This window comes from Parus major, chromosome 26 (assembly GCF_001522545.3).
Source record: "Parus major isolate Abel chromosome 26, Parus_major1.1, whole genome shotgun sequence".
In the NCBI taxonomy this organism is placed as follows: domain Eukaryota; kingdom Metazoa; phylum Chordata; class Aves; order Passeriformes; family Paridae; genus Parus; species Parus major.
Genome location: NC_031795.1, coordinates 3,075,802 through 3,092,316, shown reverse-complemented (window position 1 = coordinate 3,092,316; position 16,515 = coordinate 3,075,802). Strand labels below are relative to the sequence as shown.

The following is a 16,515-nucleotide window of genomic DNA, read 5'->3' as shown; positions in this document are numbered from 1 at the left end:
ATCAGAGCAGCCGCCAGAGAGAGGGCGATAGAGTCCACTTTCCTCCAACTGCCCTGGGTCTCCCTCCCTCGATCTCTCCTCTTCAGCAACACCAAGAGCCTCAAACTGAACCCAGAGCAGCTTTTTCCATCAATTCAGTTCCCTTCCCTTCCTCTGTCTCACACACGGCAAGGAGAGAGCCCCTTCCTCCCCTTGATTTTCCTTCGCATGCTCAGCCCCTTGTTTCCTTTAAAGCACTAGAAATCCCCCTTCTTGCCCCCGCTCCTCCCTGCACACTGGGATTGCAATGGGAGCTTTGCAGATTGCTGGATTTTCCATCCTTTTCTTTCTCCTCCACTCTGGAAACACGCTGGCAAATAAAGCCAGTCAAGGTAAGAGAAAATCTTCCCTGCTTGAAGGTTTGCTGTTTGATGTGTGGATTGGGCAGCCGGATCTCCTCATTAGAGCTGGGGTTTAAGTGCAGGCTGGAAAAGGCAGCAGCAGTAACAACAAACAGTGGAGGGGATTTTAAATGTCGCTTGCAGATATTCTCGCCTACTGCCTTGGAGCTGGGGTTGGGTTTGTAAACTCTTTAATGAGTTGCGTTTCTTAGACTTTACGTTTTTCTGGTTTGGACTCTTTATCTCAAGGCAGGGAGTGCAGGGGCAGAAAATTAGGGTGGGCAAACAAGTCTGCATCCATCACAGGCAAAATGTGTCTGTTTGGAAGAGCTTGGGGGGCTCTGCTGGTTTTGTGTCTGTGAGATGGGTGAGGAGGCTGCTGCGGGCTGGGTTGGAGGGCAGGGATGGCGGAGCGGGTGTTGATAACGCCGGGAGGCTGCATCTGTGCTCGGGGACTTCTCATCGCCACGAAGGAATCTCAGATGTTGGCTGCAGGGCTGTGGGCAGCAGGAAACTTCGGGTAGCTGAGCACAGCTAAGCCTGAAAATTAAGGGAGCTGTTTCCCTTGGAAAGAGAGGCATGTCCCATCCTTATCAACTTTGGGCTTTTCTGTTTCACAACTCCTGTATTGAGCCAGAGCCTCCCCTTCCCAGACGTACACACGGAGCTTTATGTATGGTCTATCTATACCTTTGCTTTTCTATAGCACCTCTATATTTAGCTCAGATTTTTTCTATACACACGCACGGGAGTGCGTGCGCCTACACGAGCACACACAGCCCTATACATGATCCTCTGGGCTGTCTCAAAGGGGGTTTTTCTCCTTAATTCACCACTATCTATACAATCTGCCGAGTTTTCTCTTTTTCTTTCCATAGCATGTAAGGTTTCTCCAGCCCAGCTCTGGTTGTGCTGTTGTGGCGGCTGCATGTTTGTGCGTACGGGGAGATTAAATAGCATGTGAATGAAATCTCGGAGCGCAGGATATAATGAAAGGTCTCTTGTAGGAGGATTCCAGCCACGCGCATGGTCGCCCGAGCCCTGTCAGTGACAAAGTTAGAAGGAATTTCAAGGCTATTGTCTTATCTGGCTCAAAGTGTTTCTAAAACAATAGGCAACTTCTCCGGAGGGCAGCCTGGGCAAGCAGGAGAGATTTTCTAGGGCAAAGGTTTGGTGAGAAGGCATCCAACTTCACATAAAGCTTTATGATTTAGGCACAGAAAGGAATGCCTAGGTTTTTATCCCCCCTCAAATTATCTTGAGTGTATGCATTGCTTTCATTTCTTATCATAATATTTATTTATTAAGGTCTTTTGGTTTCCAGTTCCATTTAAGCCTGAGCCAGAATTGCATTAAAATAGCAAAGTGAAATTCCATCGTGCAGAGACTTGACAGATCCCTTCAGGGAAGGAGAGGGGTGGAGTGGGGGTGGAGAGAGGTGAGCTCAATCCTGTGCCGGGGTGCATCGCCCTGGGACAGCGCTGGCTCCTCCCGGGTGTCCGGCTGCTCACCAGCCAGGGGGCTGTGCTGGAGAATCGATCCCTCTCAGGAATCCACTTGAGGGGTTCTATGAGCTGGGGAGGGGGGAAGGTGTCTGCAGAGATGCAAAGGTTGGTGTCTATGGGGCTGCAAGGGCTCTGGGCAGGGGTGGGCCTGGTGCTGGTCCTTTTTGGATGAGGCCAAACTCACGGGCATCATTAGGGCATCACTGATGGCAGGTACAACATGTGCCTTTCCTCAGAACCTGCTTCCTCCTCGGTTTTCTGACTGTCACGGAGCTCTTTGAACCCACTGTGTGTGTCTGGGATGTGTTAGCAGGGTATTTCTCAAAAGCATCAGGCGTGTGCGCCAGGTGACACCCCAAGGATTGGGCACACATCTCCCCAAAACCTTTGCCCTTTTGAGGGACATCCACCCTTGCCAGGTGACTGTCACGGGCTGGAAAGGGCCCATCTCCCATGGGATGGTCTCATCTTGATGGGGTAACGTTGTGTCATGGGTTGGGCTTGCTGGCTCATTTCTTGTACTGCGTTACCCTGCAAAGTTTAGCCTGTGGGGAAGGAAGGATTTAGAGACCTGGCTTCTGGGCCTGAAGGGTGTCTGCCACTGGACCTGTCTGGCTTCAGAGTCAGCTTAGGGCTAGGGAAGCTTTCAAGAGGAGAACTGACAATATAAATCTCAGTAGCCATAGGGAGGAGGCTCCTGACATGCGTTCACAGCTGGGTTGGACTGTCTCCCTGTGGTCCCCAGGCCAAGCTGCCCACACGCTGCTGTGCCCACCAGTCCTCCAGGTTTTGGATAGATAATGTCACCAGTTCCAACCTCTTGTCTGTCAGTCCATCTCACAGCCTTCCAGAGAGAAGGGTTTTCCCTGAGCTCCTGCTCTCACTGGAGCAGTGCTCTTTACCTGCTGTCTGCCCACATCAGTCCCTCCCTGCAGGCTGGGAGGACAGAGCCCAGGGACTGGCAGCTCTGCACCATCCTCAGGCAATGCCAGCCCTTCTGGCAGACCCTCATCACTGGGAACACATCCCAGGATTTGCCACTTTTCCTTGCAACTAATTGCACATCCCCTCAGATGATGATGTGGTGTGGGGCCGGGAGGGAGAGGCAGCGTCTCCCTGGGAGACCCCAGCACACCAATTTGCAGCCCCTGGCATTCCCAGCACCCCAGTTCAGGGTCCTGGGCGGGATGGCAGCCTCAGCCCAGCCCACTCGATGGTTCACAGCTGACACCAGCTCTTCTGGCTGGTGCTGTGTGGCTGCCCAGGGCCACAGCCACTGTCCCACGTGAGGGGCTGGTGTGGTGGGATGCACCTGCAAAACCTACACCGCCAGGGATTATTTGTCTGTATTTTTGTAAGGAGTCTAAAATTTTCCAGTTGCAGCGTGGAGATGATGTTTGATTCTCCTCCCATTGCTGCCAAACCTCCTCCCCCTTGGCCTCTGCCTTCCTACATCTCCAGCATTCACAGTGTGCGACTGTTGTGCCTGTCCCCTCCACCCCGCTGAAATATGAAATGTAAAACTGTAAACATTTCACATGCACAGTTCAAAGGAGATCTTTGACTGAGGGCGTCTAACATGCCTGTACCGAGATTAAAAAAGGGGAGGGGGTGGGTAGGAAGGAGGGAAGAAGAGTTTTTTTGTAACTGCCAACTGGAGTATAAATATTCAGACACCTTGAGTCTTCCAGTGCTGATGTATTGCTCTCTCCAAATACTCAGGAGCTGGGGTTCTTTTCTTTTTATATAGATTTTTTCCTTCACACCCAGCCACACCAGAGTACTCTGTTTAGGAAAAAAGTATGCATGATTGACCTTAACCTTTACTTTCAAAATTCTAAGTCCCCTGAGAGGCTTTAGGAGAAGCCTGGGATGGCAAATAAAGTTTGCTCTGTCAGGCAGCATTGGAGGATGCCCAGCTGTGTTTTGAAGAGGCTGTGTCCCCACTGGAGATCTTGAGATTGTTGCTCCCGGGAGCAAAGAACAAACAAACACATTTTTTAAGGCAAGGCTGGGTCAGCCTGATATGCCAAAGGAACAACAGCAATGACTATTTCATGGGGAGATGAACACGCTGCTGGCGTGGAGCATCAAACCCTCTGTGGGGAAGTGGTGATGGAATTGGGTTGAAGTGATCAGGGTTGGCACGAGGAGATGGAGAGAGCATTTCCTACCTAGGGAATGGTGGAGGAACTGGGATCCATCAGGATGAGCTGGACTGCTGCAGAGGATGGACAGCTCACCTGGCTAGTCCTTATGGGAATGGGAAGCATAAATGAGGGGGATAAAAAAAGCCCTTTGCTGGGTCATTGAAAGCTGTGGGGAAGCAAAACCCATGGTGAGGGTTACAGGGCAGGGTCTGGGCGTTGGATGGTAGGGTCACCATGCTGGGAGTGGCCTCAGGTCCTCGCTGTGACTTGGGGTTCCTCCTCCTTCTGTACTCCATCATTCCACAGGGCCAAGTGCTGGAGCTGCATCTATCTCCTGTGTCCAACCTTCTTTTGGGAAAGCTGGCTGGATGTGCAGGGCACCAGGCTGGTTCAGGGGTCAGCATTGCATGGTGAGATGTGGACATCTCCTCTGAGCCATCCTGTGCACAGAGACCTGCCCAGAGACCACTGGCACCCCCCTCCTGACAGCACGACATCACCCAGCACCTGAGTCAGGATCTCTGAGTGCTGATGACTCCTCTTTAGCCAATTTACAGAAAGCTGCCCTGCAGAGCATCCTCCTCCCCTCTCCTGGCCCATATCCCCTCCCAGGGGCTGCCACTGCCCGTGGCCATACCCTGAGCCTGTCATGCTGTGGCGCAGCATGAGTTGCCCTTGCGAGCTCCCTGGACGAACAAATGATTAATAAACTGCACCACAGTGTCTGAGGTGGTTATTAATACCCTGGTAAAAGGAGCTACTGAAGTTATAAAACTTAAATTTGGCATTAAGGCCGAGTGGAAATTCCGCATGTCTGCCAACAGCTACACACACATCCCCATACAGACAGGCTGTTAGTATATATGCCTATATAAAAGCAAAGAATAAAATTAAATTGTAGAAAAAGATGAAGTGCTTGCAGGAGAGGGGAAAAAGGATAGTGGGTTTGTTTGTTTAGGCCTTTTCTGGCCAGTTTTTGCTATCCCGTCTCACCCCCCTCCTCAAATTTATTGGGACTCTCGGCCTACGGCTAAAACCATCTTTCATTATTTTTTTTGAAACAAAATAAGGAAAGAGCCTCAATCCAGGCTCTAAAAATATACGAGCTGTTGCTTTATCCCCCTACTCGCTGTCGGGTGTGACACCGCAGGGCACAGAGGTGGTGCCTGGGGGCTCTGCCACCGCCTCCCCCCGGCCCTCAGTCAAAGCCCTTCGGCTGCCGGTGGGTGCGCGCCGGTCCCGGGGACGTGGCGGTCCCCCCGCTTTTGGCACGCTCGAAATGGCAGTGGCGTTGAAACCGTCTGCCTCCGCTGCCTTTGAAATGAAGAATAAAGCTGCAGCTGGAGCGGAACGGGGCCCAACAGCCAGCGCTGGAAAATCCCACCCACAACGGAATAAAAAACATGGCCCGAGGCGCGGGGCGAGCGCGCAACCTCCTGCCCTTCGCCGCTGCCTCCGGCGGTGGCCGTGCCAGGGATGTTCCTGCCCTCCCAGGAGCCCTGAGCAGCCCCAGCGCGGTCGGACAGGGAGATGGGGCTTCAACATCTTCATCCAAATCAAATTCCCCTCCGGGAGCAGAATTCCCCAGTGCGAGGGAGATGCGCCCCTCTGTGCCGCTCGGTTTGGGCTCATTTCAGACAGCCTAGGGTGATAACCAGGGTTATTTGATTATTTGTTTGATTATTTCGATTATTTGGAAGGAAGAGCTGGAGGGGCTGTAGGGGTACAGGTCTGCAGGGGGACTCGCAAACCCTCCAAAAAGCCCACCTGGATTTGGGACTGTGAATGGAGCTGGTCCCCCAGAGTAGGGGGAAAAGCAGGGTACACCCCAGAGAGAAATTACAGAGAGCAAATAGGGGCAGGAACATTAGAAATTATTTTTTACTTTTAAAAAAAAATCTTCACTTGTCTTGGAGATGAACCCTCTCACATGTGGCAGCAACTCAGAGCACCTGCAGTGAGGCCACAGGCAGCTTTTTGTATGGAGAAAATTCTCCTGCCCTGAGAGGAAACCTTCCCTTTCATGGGAAAATGCTGATTGTGTTGACAAAAATGTTAAAAATTGAGCTTTTCAGAGGGTTTTACTTAAATTCACTACATCATTTCTGAAAGATACTGAAGAGCCAAAATTTCAGCATTCTAAGACTGGCATCTTTGCCAATCCTAGGACAGCTCCTGGGGTGCCCATGAGGGTATTTATTCACTCTTCCCACAGACAATTTTTTCTTTTTTTTTTTTTTTTTTAATAATCCCGTAACCTTTCAGAATGACTCCAGCTTTGGAAAAATTACAGGGTGGAAAATTGATAATGTTTTCTTTTGTACTTTTGCTGTTGTGTAATCTTTCCAAAGTTAGAGAACAAAGTTAGAGAATTGGAAAACAGAAAAAAAATAGGAAAAAAAAAGGATGCTATACATGTGTGAGTGGGAAAGGGCCAGAGATGCATTTGGTGCCTCATGCATGTTGTTCATGGTTGAGTTTGACAGAGCAGAAGGAAAAAGAAATAGGAAATAAAATTCCCCCAAAAGTGAGATTCCTGGCAAAAGGCTGGGAAATTTTCAATAATGTGATTTATGCCTGGTTGACGCTTCATGTTCTGAGCGTTTTTAGGGGCAGGAGATGGGGTTTGCTGGATGCTCTGAACTGTTTGGGTGCTGGTTCCCACCTGTGTGCTGGGGGGAGTGCCCGGGGTGCTGGACCACACAGCTGTCACCTTGGCACCATGGCTCGAAGCACTACAACGTGATTTATAACTTTGGGGAAATATCTGAAGGGGAGATCCCAACCTGCAGGGCCAGGACCTGGATCTGCAGGTTCAGCAGACCTTTGGGTCAGCATCAGCTTTGCTGCCACTGAGTTCCCATGCACATTGTGGCCAGCACTTGGCACCCTCCACATCCCCCTGGTCCAGTGCCACAACTTCCCACCACCCCTCTGGGAACCCAGTGAGGGATGCAGGAGCCCAAGGCAAAGTCACTGGGATGCTGAACAGCCAGACTCAGCTCTTCAAAGGGATGAGAGCCCCATGGGACCCCTGGCACGGGCAGGAGATGACACTGGGTGCTATGGGAGCCTCAGCACTGTGGTACCATGACCAGTGCCACAGCTGTTGTAGGTGCCAGCCAAGAGCAGGGCCCTGGTCCCTGTGCAATCCCTCCATTGTCCCCACCGTGGTGGGTCAGCCTCCAGCCGGTGATTAATGGCCCAAGGGAGGCCGTGGTGGCCGCGCGCCATGGCTAATGTCAAATAACAAATATGAATGCGGGCTGTAAATATTTATACAATGCACAGGCACGTGCCTCCCCGGTGCAGAGACAAAGCTCTTCTCCTCCCGGCAGGGTGACTCACATCTCCCGGCAAGGAAGAGCTGCCGGGGTGGCCGGGACAGGGCTCAGGCTGGCGTTCCCGTGGCCATGGCCCCTGTCCCACAGGGCTGCAGGGCTTCCTGCCTGCCTGCCACTTGCAGGGATGTTTTGGGTCTCTGGGAAGCTCCCAGAACACTTCTGTTCTTGGGGCTGCTGAAAAGCAGTTTTTGAAAGGCAGCTGAGAGCTTTGAAGCCTCGTGCTCCTCCTGAGGGGGCACAGAGAAGCTCTCTGGGGAAGGACTCTCTCTTCCCCAGTGAGAAGCTTCCTATAGCTTTGAGAGGAGGTGGAGGCAAATCCCTCCAGGAGCAGCGCTGATGCTCCCCAGGTGGAGCTGGAGCCTGGGCTGTTCTGGGAGCCCTGCCATACCTGAGGGGCTGTGGGTAATGCTCAGCCCCCACCTGGCCCTCAGCAGCCTGATCTCCAGGCACTGGCAGTCACAGAGGGGATGTGCCCACTTCAGGGCACTACATCTCCCTGACTGCCAGAGCAGGGAAGACAGTGAGAGCCAGCTGAGCAGCCTTTTGCTCACAAACCTCCACTCTGTGTGCTTGAGGCTTCTCCATTTCCCAAATATTATTAAAACCTCCACTCCCACAGCCTCCTGTCACAGCAAACCCTTGGGCACTGCTGCTTGAGGCCATTGCCAGCATGTGGAGCTCTGGATGTGATGTCCTGGGTACCACTGCACTGCATCCCAAAGGAGGTTCAGGGGCAAAGAGGGATGGAGATAATGCTAATTTTGTCCATGTCCCCAAGGAAGCCTTGATGCTTTTCCCAGTTCTCCCTCCTGCTTCTTACTCCTGTCTCCCAGGTTTATTTAGTGTGGTCCCTGCTAATTCGTGCACATTTATTGGCACCTAAGAATAGAAAGCGATGACAATTATTTGTGTGCCTGGTCGGCTCAGGAAACAGCTCATTGGAGACAGAGACTTTCACCTCTGCCTGGGCTGGCTCCAGCCTGGACAAAGAATGCTGGAGCAGCATTTTCTATCATCAGACACATGAAAGTGCCAGGGAGTCTCGGGGTGATGTGCCCAAGAAGGGACAGAGATTATGCTGTTTGGGAGTGGACCCAGTGATTCACCATGTCCAGAGCCTATCACTGGCTGTGTCAAGGCTGGTTGAGGAGCCAGAGACTACTGGGATCTGTCACCTGGGGTGGTGGCTGCCATGGGGACAAGGGTAGAGGTCCTAGGATCTCCCCTTTGTTCCCCTCACTTGTCCTCTTGCAGATGTTGACGAGTGCGTGGAAGGCACCGACAACTGCCACATCGATGCCATCTGCCAGAACACCCCCAAGTCCTACAAGTGCATCTGCAAGTCCGGCTACACTGGGGATGGGAAGCACTGCAAAGGTAGGGACATGCTGCTCCAGAGCCAGAGCCCTACTGACAAGTGACAGCCCTAGCAGGTCAGAGGCCAGTGGTGGCTCATCAGCACTGGCCCATGTAAAAAGGCCACTTGTTCACCCCAGCCCATTGTAAACATTTTATTTATCTTTTTTGCCCCAAACTCCTGATGACAGTGCATGGGGGCAGAGAGGACTCTGTCCTTGCTGGTGATGGTGGCACCCATTGTCCTGGCATGGTTTGGGCTTGTTTTAAACAAAGCTGGGCTTATTTTCCTGCAGGATTTCTGGCCCTGAGGCTGCAGAACTGCATTAGCAGCTAAAACATTAGAAACTTAAAAATAAGAGAAATAGACATATAGATGATGTGAATATCAATATAGATGTAGATACAAGTGTAAATGTAAGTATTGATATAAGTATAGGCATCTATCTATAGATAGATATATGAGTGGGGAATGGAAAGAAAATGGGCTCCATGGAGCAGCAGCAGGAAAGCAGGATTGGGGCAGGGGAAAAATTCTCAGCTCTGCTCAAAGCAGGTTCAGGGTCAGGATGGGCCAAGTACAAATAGCAGAGGGATTAAAGCGCTCCAGGCACTGCAGGGCTTTGCCATGGAGACAGGCTGCTCTGCCAGAACCCTGGGAAATCCCAAGAGGTTCCCAGCACTCTGCACCAAGCTAAAGCTGCAAGACTGGGTTAGCTGGGGGTCCAGCACCTAGGCTGGGGAGAATGGGGATGTTTTTATAGGGTCTGGAGGGATGCTGCAGGTGATAATGGAGCTGACAACCAGCTGGAATAGGCAGAGAGAGCAGAAGACCCCAGCGCCCATTGCCAGCTTGGTGGGAAGGATGCTGGAGATGGAGAGCACCCTTGGCAGGCAGCAGCCAGGGCAGCCCTGCAACTCTCCCACCCTTCTTCTCCCCAGATGTTGACGAGTGCGAGCGGGAAGACAACGCGGGCTGCGTGCATGAGTGCGTGAACATCCCCGGCAACTACCGCTGCACCTGCTACGATGGCTTCCGCCTGGCACACGATGGCCACAACTGCTTAGGTGAGGGATGTCAGCATGCTGCAGTTCCTCAGCTGCTCCAGCACCTTAGGAACGACCTGCTGGCTTACTTTGATGGGCACTTCCCAAGACCCAAGAGCCTGAGACCCGCTGTGGAGCCGTGGAACTTGGTGGCACTCTCAGGGCATGAAGCCACTGCAGGCATGTCCTGTGCTGCAGTGACTCACTGGGGACAGGATTGCTCCCCATTACATGGGGGTGATGCCAAGGAAGAATGTTCAGTGCTGGGAGAAAAACTCCTTCTGTGGGTCCATTTGTAGACTGGGAGGGCTGGGGTGAGGCACAACCGGGAGAGTTTGGTTTGAAGTTGCTGAGGGTGAGGCACAGGCTCCCCACAGCTGCATCCTGCTGCAGCAAGTGGCCAGGCAAGCAGCTCTGTGCCGCTGCCGAGGGCAGGACGAGCTCACCCGGGCCCTGCCACTCGCTCCGCTCGTGCTTGAGGTCAGCCCTGCACCTGCCAAAATAGATGAGTTAATAGCAAATATGGTGGGGATGGGAACCAGCGAAGGGACTGGATAAATAATCCCCGCGCCAAGACAAACCCGGCATCTGCCTACGGAGCGGCCGTGCATCCTCCTTGCCACTTCCCACCGCCCGAAACTCCATCCGGCCGCGGCGGAGCCAAAGCTCCCGTCAGAACCCCGGGGCCCGCGGAGCTGCCCGCGCCCGTCACCCGCATCCTCCCGCGGCATCCGCGGTGGGAGCTCCGGGGCCAGGGCCGCCCGCTTCCCTCCGCCTGCAGCTCAGGCTATTTTCTAATTAGTGTCTGCAGAGGGGTCATTAATGAGCTCGTCACTGGGAGGAGGAGGAGGAGGGGGGAAGGGATTATGGACACATACGCTTTGCATTAAGCACCATCACCGGGATCTTTGCAGCCTCCTCGGGGAGGGGGGAGATTTACACAGCTGGGAGGAGGCGCGGGCGGGCGGCTCTGCCTTCCTCTCCCGGAGGACGATGAGCCCGAGGAGAAGAAAGGAAAGCTGGACGTCATGTGTTTACAGAGTTGGGTGGGAGGGGATGGAGATGGCTGGGAGCAGGCGGGCAAGCAGGGATGTGGGGGGAGCATGCTGGCTCCCACCTAGAGCCCTTCCTTAGCTCATCCCACATCTCATGCCTGATCCTGCCGTGCTTTTCCCAACCTGCCTGCATCCCCTTTTAGTCAAAAGAAAGAGGAGCAGAGCAAAGCAGGGTGTTGTGCCCAGGCTTTGCCAGTGCCATGGGCAGGAGCTGAGCTGGAGAGGGGTCAGGGTACGTGCCCACCATCAGCCCCTCCATTGCCCACCCTTGGTGACCTTTTGAACCAGGACAGGAATGCAAGCCCCTGTCTTGACATAGGCCATGTCATTTCTGCCCATTTCCGTTGCCTTTAATAAAACAGGTATTAGAGCTGTGGAGTCTTGTTTCAGCCATTGGGTTTGAACAGCTACCTTCTCATTTTTGAGCAGAGATGGAAAGAGAAGTTGCAAAACATTAAGCCCTTGTTTTAAGTGGAGGGATTTGAGAGTGGGGTTATTGGCATCTGCAGGACATAGCTTGGCTGGGATGAGCACTGGAGGAAGCCATGAGCTCCCTGCCATCACAGAGGATGCCTGGCTGCAGCCCAGGTGTCAGCCCTCACTGCCCTGTGGGTGAGAGGGTGTTTTCAACACCTCCTTTCCAAGACAGCAAGTTTGTGGGGTGCTCCTGGGCTCCGCTGGCTATTTCCAGCTAGAGATGCAGCCCTGCTTTGATATTTCTGAGCATCCCCTCAGGCCTCGCCAGGAGCTGGGGCACAGTGCAAGGCACCCACACTGCTGGAGCATCCATCTCTCCATCCATTTTGCCCAAAAGCAAGGGGTTTGGTGCATGCTGTGCTGTTTGGGGAGGGGGCTGATGGCTGGGGGGCCTGGGAGCCCCTGGCACGTGCCGTCACTGAGCCACTGTTGTGGCGTTTCCGGTGGGCGATGCTGGCTGGGCTCAGTTTTCCCCTCAGCCACAGCCCTGCAATGCTCGAGTTCACAGGACGTTTTCTTTGGCATGGGGCCCCTCGCTTCCCGGCCCAACGCCATCACCCAGCCCCGCAGGCAGAGGGGGCAAGGGGAGGCCACGGCACAGATTTGTCTCTGCCCAAGCCTGGCACCCTGGGTGCTCTGGCACCTCAAGGCACTGGTGAGTTCAGCTTGGACCACTGTCCCAAAAAAGCCTCTAAAGAGAGAGCAATGGGCAGTTACTGTTCATTAAATGCAGGTTTTTGCAGGGCTGGAGCAGAAGCAGCCTGGGGTGAAGGCATTGCTGCTGCCACGGGGCCACATCTCAGCCCCTTGCAGTCTTGGCTTGTTAAACCAAAACAGGTGTGAGGGCAGGGGATGCGAGTCTCCTTACAAGTAATTATCCCTGCTCTGGGCTAAGGTTTCCCAGCTCTTCCTAATGAAGTGCAGGCATCCCCAGCTGGCAACAGGCTCTGAGGGGCTGGGAGCAGGGGCCGGCTGCAGCCAGCATCCTGCATGAGCACCCAGGGTGCTTTGGGTTTTCTGGAACAAGGAAAACCCCTTTCTCTGTGGTCTGGTGTTCTCTTCTGTAAAATGAGGCCATCTGTCAGGGAAGCTGTGTGATCCCTGCACCCACTCCTGCTGTGCTTTGCCTTCAACCCTGCACTGCTAAGCATTCCCCTTCCTTCCAGCTGCAGGATCACAGATGTAAGGCAGAAGTTACTGCCCAGCAGATCTGTCCCAGCCAGTCCCCATCACCTTGGTGTGCCAAGGAGCTGTGCTCACCCCCTGCCACCTTCTCTCTGCAGACCTGGATGAGTGCTCAGAGGGCAACGGCGGCTGCCAGCAGACCTGTGTCAACATGATGGGCAGCTACGAGTGCTTCTGCCGGGAGGGTTTCTTCCTCAGTGACAACCAGCACACCTGCATCCAGCGCCCTGAAGGTCAGTGCTCAGCAGTTCCACACCCTGGGGCACCCTCTGTCCCTGCCTTTATCAGGCAGGTGTGTCCTCTGTCACCTCTGGCCACTCCTGCCTGGGTTTAGGTGCTGCTGCTGGCTTCTTGGTGTGGCAGATTTGAAAGTGAATCTGCAGCAGTCACATTGAGAGAGGTCACAAATGTCCTGCAACAAAACCCTCACAGGCCCCTTGACCAGGCACAACAATACTGAACAGGGGACATTAATCCTATGCCCAGAGCAATTTATTGATAAACAGAAGGACCTGGAGGTCCTCACACCACCTTAAGAGACACATCTTCCCCTGCCAGGTCTTGCACAGCACTGAGCCCTTTGTCTCGGTATCAACTCTAAATTGTTGCTGTCTGGAGCAATCTCTTAGCCAAAATAGGAGGAAATGAGAGATTTTTGTGTCTCTGCTGATTTTTATCTCTGCTGTTTGGCAAAGCCAGCTGAGTGTTTTTGCTTTCCTCCTTCCCAGCTGTGCTGGTCACTCCAGCTCTCCAGGAATCTCACCGTGCCCAGGACAGGAGCAGCTGCAGTGTCATCTCCTGTGTCCCCATCCCTTGCATGTCCAGGAGGGATGAGCTGGCTGCTCCTTCCTCCTGGTGCCACAGTGGGTGGTTCCTCCTGGGGACAGGGATGCAGGTGCTGGGTCTTGAGCTCAATGGGGTTTAAAGCCACTGAGAGATGTGGGAGCAAGGTCTCACCCAAGGTGGGAGGGAATCAAAGGTCGAAGGCTCCCAGGTGGTTTTGCCCACCTTCCCAAGCAGCTCTGTGCCAGGAGCTGGCCAGGGTTATCCTGCTCCCGCAAGGCCCTCGCCGACAAGGTTTCCTTCATCTCCCCGCCCCATCCCACCTCAGACATCCTTCCACTGCTGACCAGTGCCAGCAGCTTTTGGAGCATTTCTTTGCTTCGTTTTCTCTTTTAGAAGGTATGAACTGCATGAACAAGAACCATGGCTGTGCCCACATCTGCCGAGAGACCCCCAAAGGGGGCATCGCCTGTGAGTGCCGCCCTGGCTTTGAGCTCACCAAGAACCAGCGTGACTGCAAACGTAAGGAGCACTCCAGGACAGGGGATACAGCCTCCCAGGGACCCCATAACCCTGTCCCCATGGCACAGACGCCTCCTGCTCCTGCAGCAAAGCCCTGACCCCCTGATAGCAGTTGGTTCAATGAGCCTGAAGCTCAGCATGCTCAGCTCTGCCTCTGTTGCCTTATAGACAATGCTTCTGGCAGCCCCCTTTACTATGGGATGTTGTGTCCTTACATGACCAGGCTGAAATGGCAGTTCAAGGGGGTCCCAGAGGCTCAGCATTCCCTGTTCTTGTCCCAGTGTTTCACTTTCCAAAGGGGAGGTGAACAGGGAGAGTACAATTGGCATGTGAGGAGCACAGGAACCCCTGGGGGTTGTGGTGCTCTCAGCCTGTCTGATCTCCTGCCAGCATCCCACTGGCAGTGCCAGCGTTATTAAAAAATATGTGTGTCTTTATGCAATTATTTTTATTTTGTTTCTCATTTGCTGTGTGCAGCAAATGTGTAAAATAGCTGATGAAATAAAGGTTTAATCCTAAACTAAATGAACAGCACACCTTGCCCCCTGGGAAGGCTGACAGGGATTCCCAAAAGCTCCTATGCATTCCAGAGCTCAGGAAAGTTTCACCCTTCCATGGGATTCAGGGTCAGCCAGCCCACCTTTTCTTGGACTCCACTGGTGTCATTTAGCAGATATGCAGAGGGAGGACATGAGAAACCACATAACAACCTGCATCTGCTAAGATCCCACAGGGAAAGTGAAGGGCTTTAGGAATTATCTGTGAGGGAGGAAGGAAGGGAAGGAGGGAGAGAGGTCTCTGAATACACGGACAAGGTGTTTCCAAGCCAGCTTTATGTGGTACATGTGGATGCCAGGCAGGGAAGGAGTTGGGGCCGTGGTGACACTGCTGCTTTGCTCCCACAGTGACCTGCAACTACGGGAACGGGGGCTGCCAGCACACCTGCGATGACACCGAGCAGGGGCCCAAGTGTGGCTGCCACGTCAAATTCCTGCTGCACTCAGACGGGGTGACGTGCATAGGTAGGTGAGGCCATCGCCCACACGTGGGTTGGGGAGGGGGATAGCTCATCTTCCTCCCTGGGTGAATTGTCCTTGGCCTGGTGAAGGGTTTTTCCCAAGCCTTGGGCATGCAGCAATTTCCTTTTGCTGAGACCAGGGCAGCTGAGCGTGCGTGTGAGGGATGCTGTGGTACCCGGGGGTGCAGGGATGTGTCTCTGCACAGCCACGGGGAGCAGGAGTGATCTTGGTGGTGCTTGAGGGGACATCTGGGGACAGGTTGCTTTGGGGTGCGGGCAGGGGTCCCTGCCTGCTTCTGTGCTGCTGAAGAGAGAGCTGTGAGGATGTCCCCACGCTGGGAATTGTTACTGTTGCTGTCACTGGCAGCTTTTGAGGAGGGATGTGGATGGGGCAGGTTTGCCCACAGCAATCTGTTCCAATTTGGTGTTGTGGGGCCTCAGCTCAGGAACAATTGTCTTGCAAAAATCAAAAAAACCAAAACCCCAACAACCTGACAACTCAACCACCCCCAGAATTGTCCTTTTCCTGTGTGCATTTTCAAATTGTAAAACATCAAGCAGAGATAGAAGTTTTACTGGTTTCATATGCTTGTGCTGTTTAACAGCTGCTTTGATTTAAAAAATGTTATATTTGGGGAATGATTAAGTCCACAATTGCTTGAGACATTTGAGTTCTTACTGCAAAATGAAAAAGAAAAAGGAACTGAAAGCAAGAGAGGTTTTGGCTCCCCATGTTCCTGCTGTGCCTGAACAGAAAACCCTCCGTGCTTTCCACAAACGGCTCCGTCCTCAGGGCAGAGGATGCCCCCTGAGCCCCTGGCTGCTCCCTGCCAGCTTTGAGGGGTGCTGGGGGCTGAGCCCCCAGCAAAGCCCTCCTGCCCCTCAGCTCACTGCTGCCTTAATGTCACTGCTGTCCCCCAGCCTGCTCCCAGGATGGATCCCATTCCCTCCTGGCTGCCAGCCGGCACTCGCAGCCCCTGCTCCCTGCCGTCCTCATGTTTGTTCCCACAGCCACTGCGTCCTGTCCCACCTCTGAGGAGCCTCCCAGGGTTGTTGCTGTGCCTGGGTGGGGAGCTCAGGACCCCGGGTGTGTCAGCTGGTGGGTTCCTCCTGGATGAAGGGCCCTGCGTGTGGCGTCTGACTTGGGCAGGTTTGGGACCGAGGATGCCCCTGACCTGTTGGGTGTTGGGGGTGAGGGAGCAGCTCTCCAAAGCATCTCATGCTTTGGAGATGCTTCAGTGCAGTCTGTTTGCTGGGTGAGGTGGTCTCTGCACTCAGACCCTGGTTACCACAGGTGTGAGGATGGGATTTGGGGGTTTCCAAAATCTTTCCTCCTTTGTCCTTGGCCAAAGTCTCCCTCTTTGTCCCCACACCCTGCATTGTACCTGCTGGGGAGGCATCTCCCACCAGAGCCAGCACATCCCTGTGAGCTCTTCCCTTGTCCAGGGGAAATCAAACACTGCACTAGAGGATTTTAGGAGCAGCACCAGCCCAAAGCCTACCACCACACCATGCCAGCCTCATCCCTTTGGGCTCTGCAATCCCCTCTCACAGGAAGGGACCTGCCAAGCTCCTGCATTCCCTGGGGGATTCCCCAGCCCCACCGTGGGAACACCAAGGGGTTGTGCTCCAGCCCCTGGGAGCCAGCAGCCGCCCCGCGGGGACGCCCGGCCAGCAGATTTACAGCCGAGGT

The 16,515-nt window shown here is 53.8% G+C and overlaps 1 protein-coding gene across 4 annotated transcripts in view; it reads left to right on the top strand.

The window, feature by feature from the left end:
• The window catches only part of SCUBE3 (signal peptide, CUB domain and EGF like domain containing 3), a 29,611-nt gene continuing 13,096 nt past the window's right edge, over positions 1–16,515 (top strand). For all 4 annotated transcript variants that reach the window (XM_015650360.2, XM_033519935.1, XM_015650359.2 and 1 more), the window contains exons 1-6: positions 1–371; positions 8,634–8,756; positions 9,678–9,803; positions 12,598–12,732; positions 13,679–13,804; positions 14,710–14,826. In XM_015650360.2, coding sequence (XP_015505846.1) covers positions 287–371; positions 8,634–8,756; positions 9,678–9,803; positions 12,598–12,732; positions 13,679–13,804; positions 14,710–14,826 — 712 coding nt within the window. In that variant the 5' untranslated portion in view covers positions 1–286. The remainder of the gene's footprint in view (positions 372–8,633; positions 8,757–9,677; positions 9,804–12,597; positions 12,733–13,678; positions 13,805–14,709; positions 14,827–16,515) is intronic.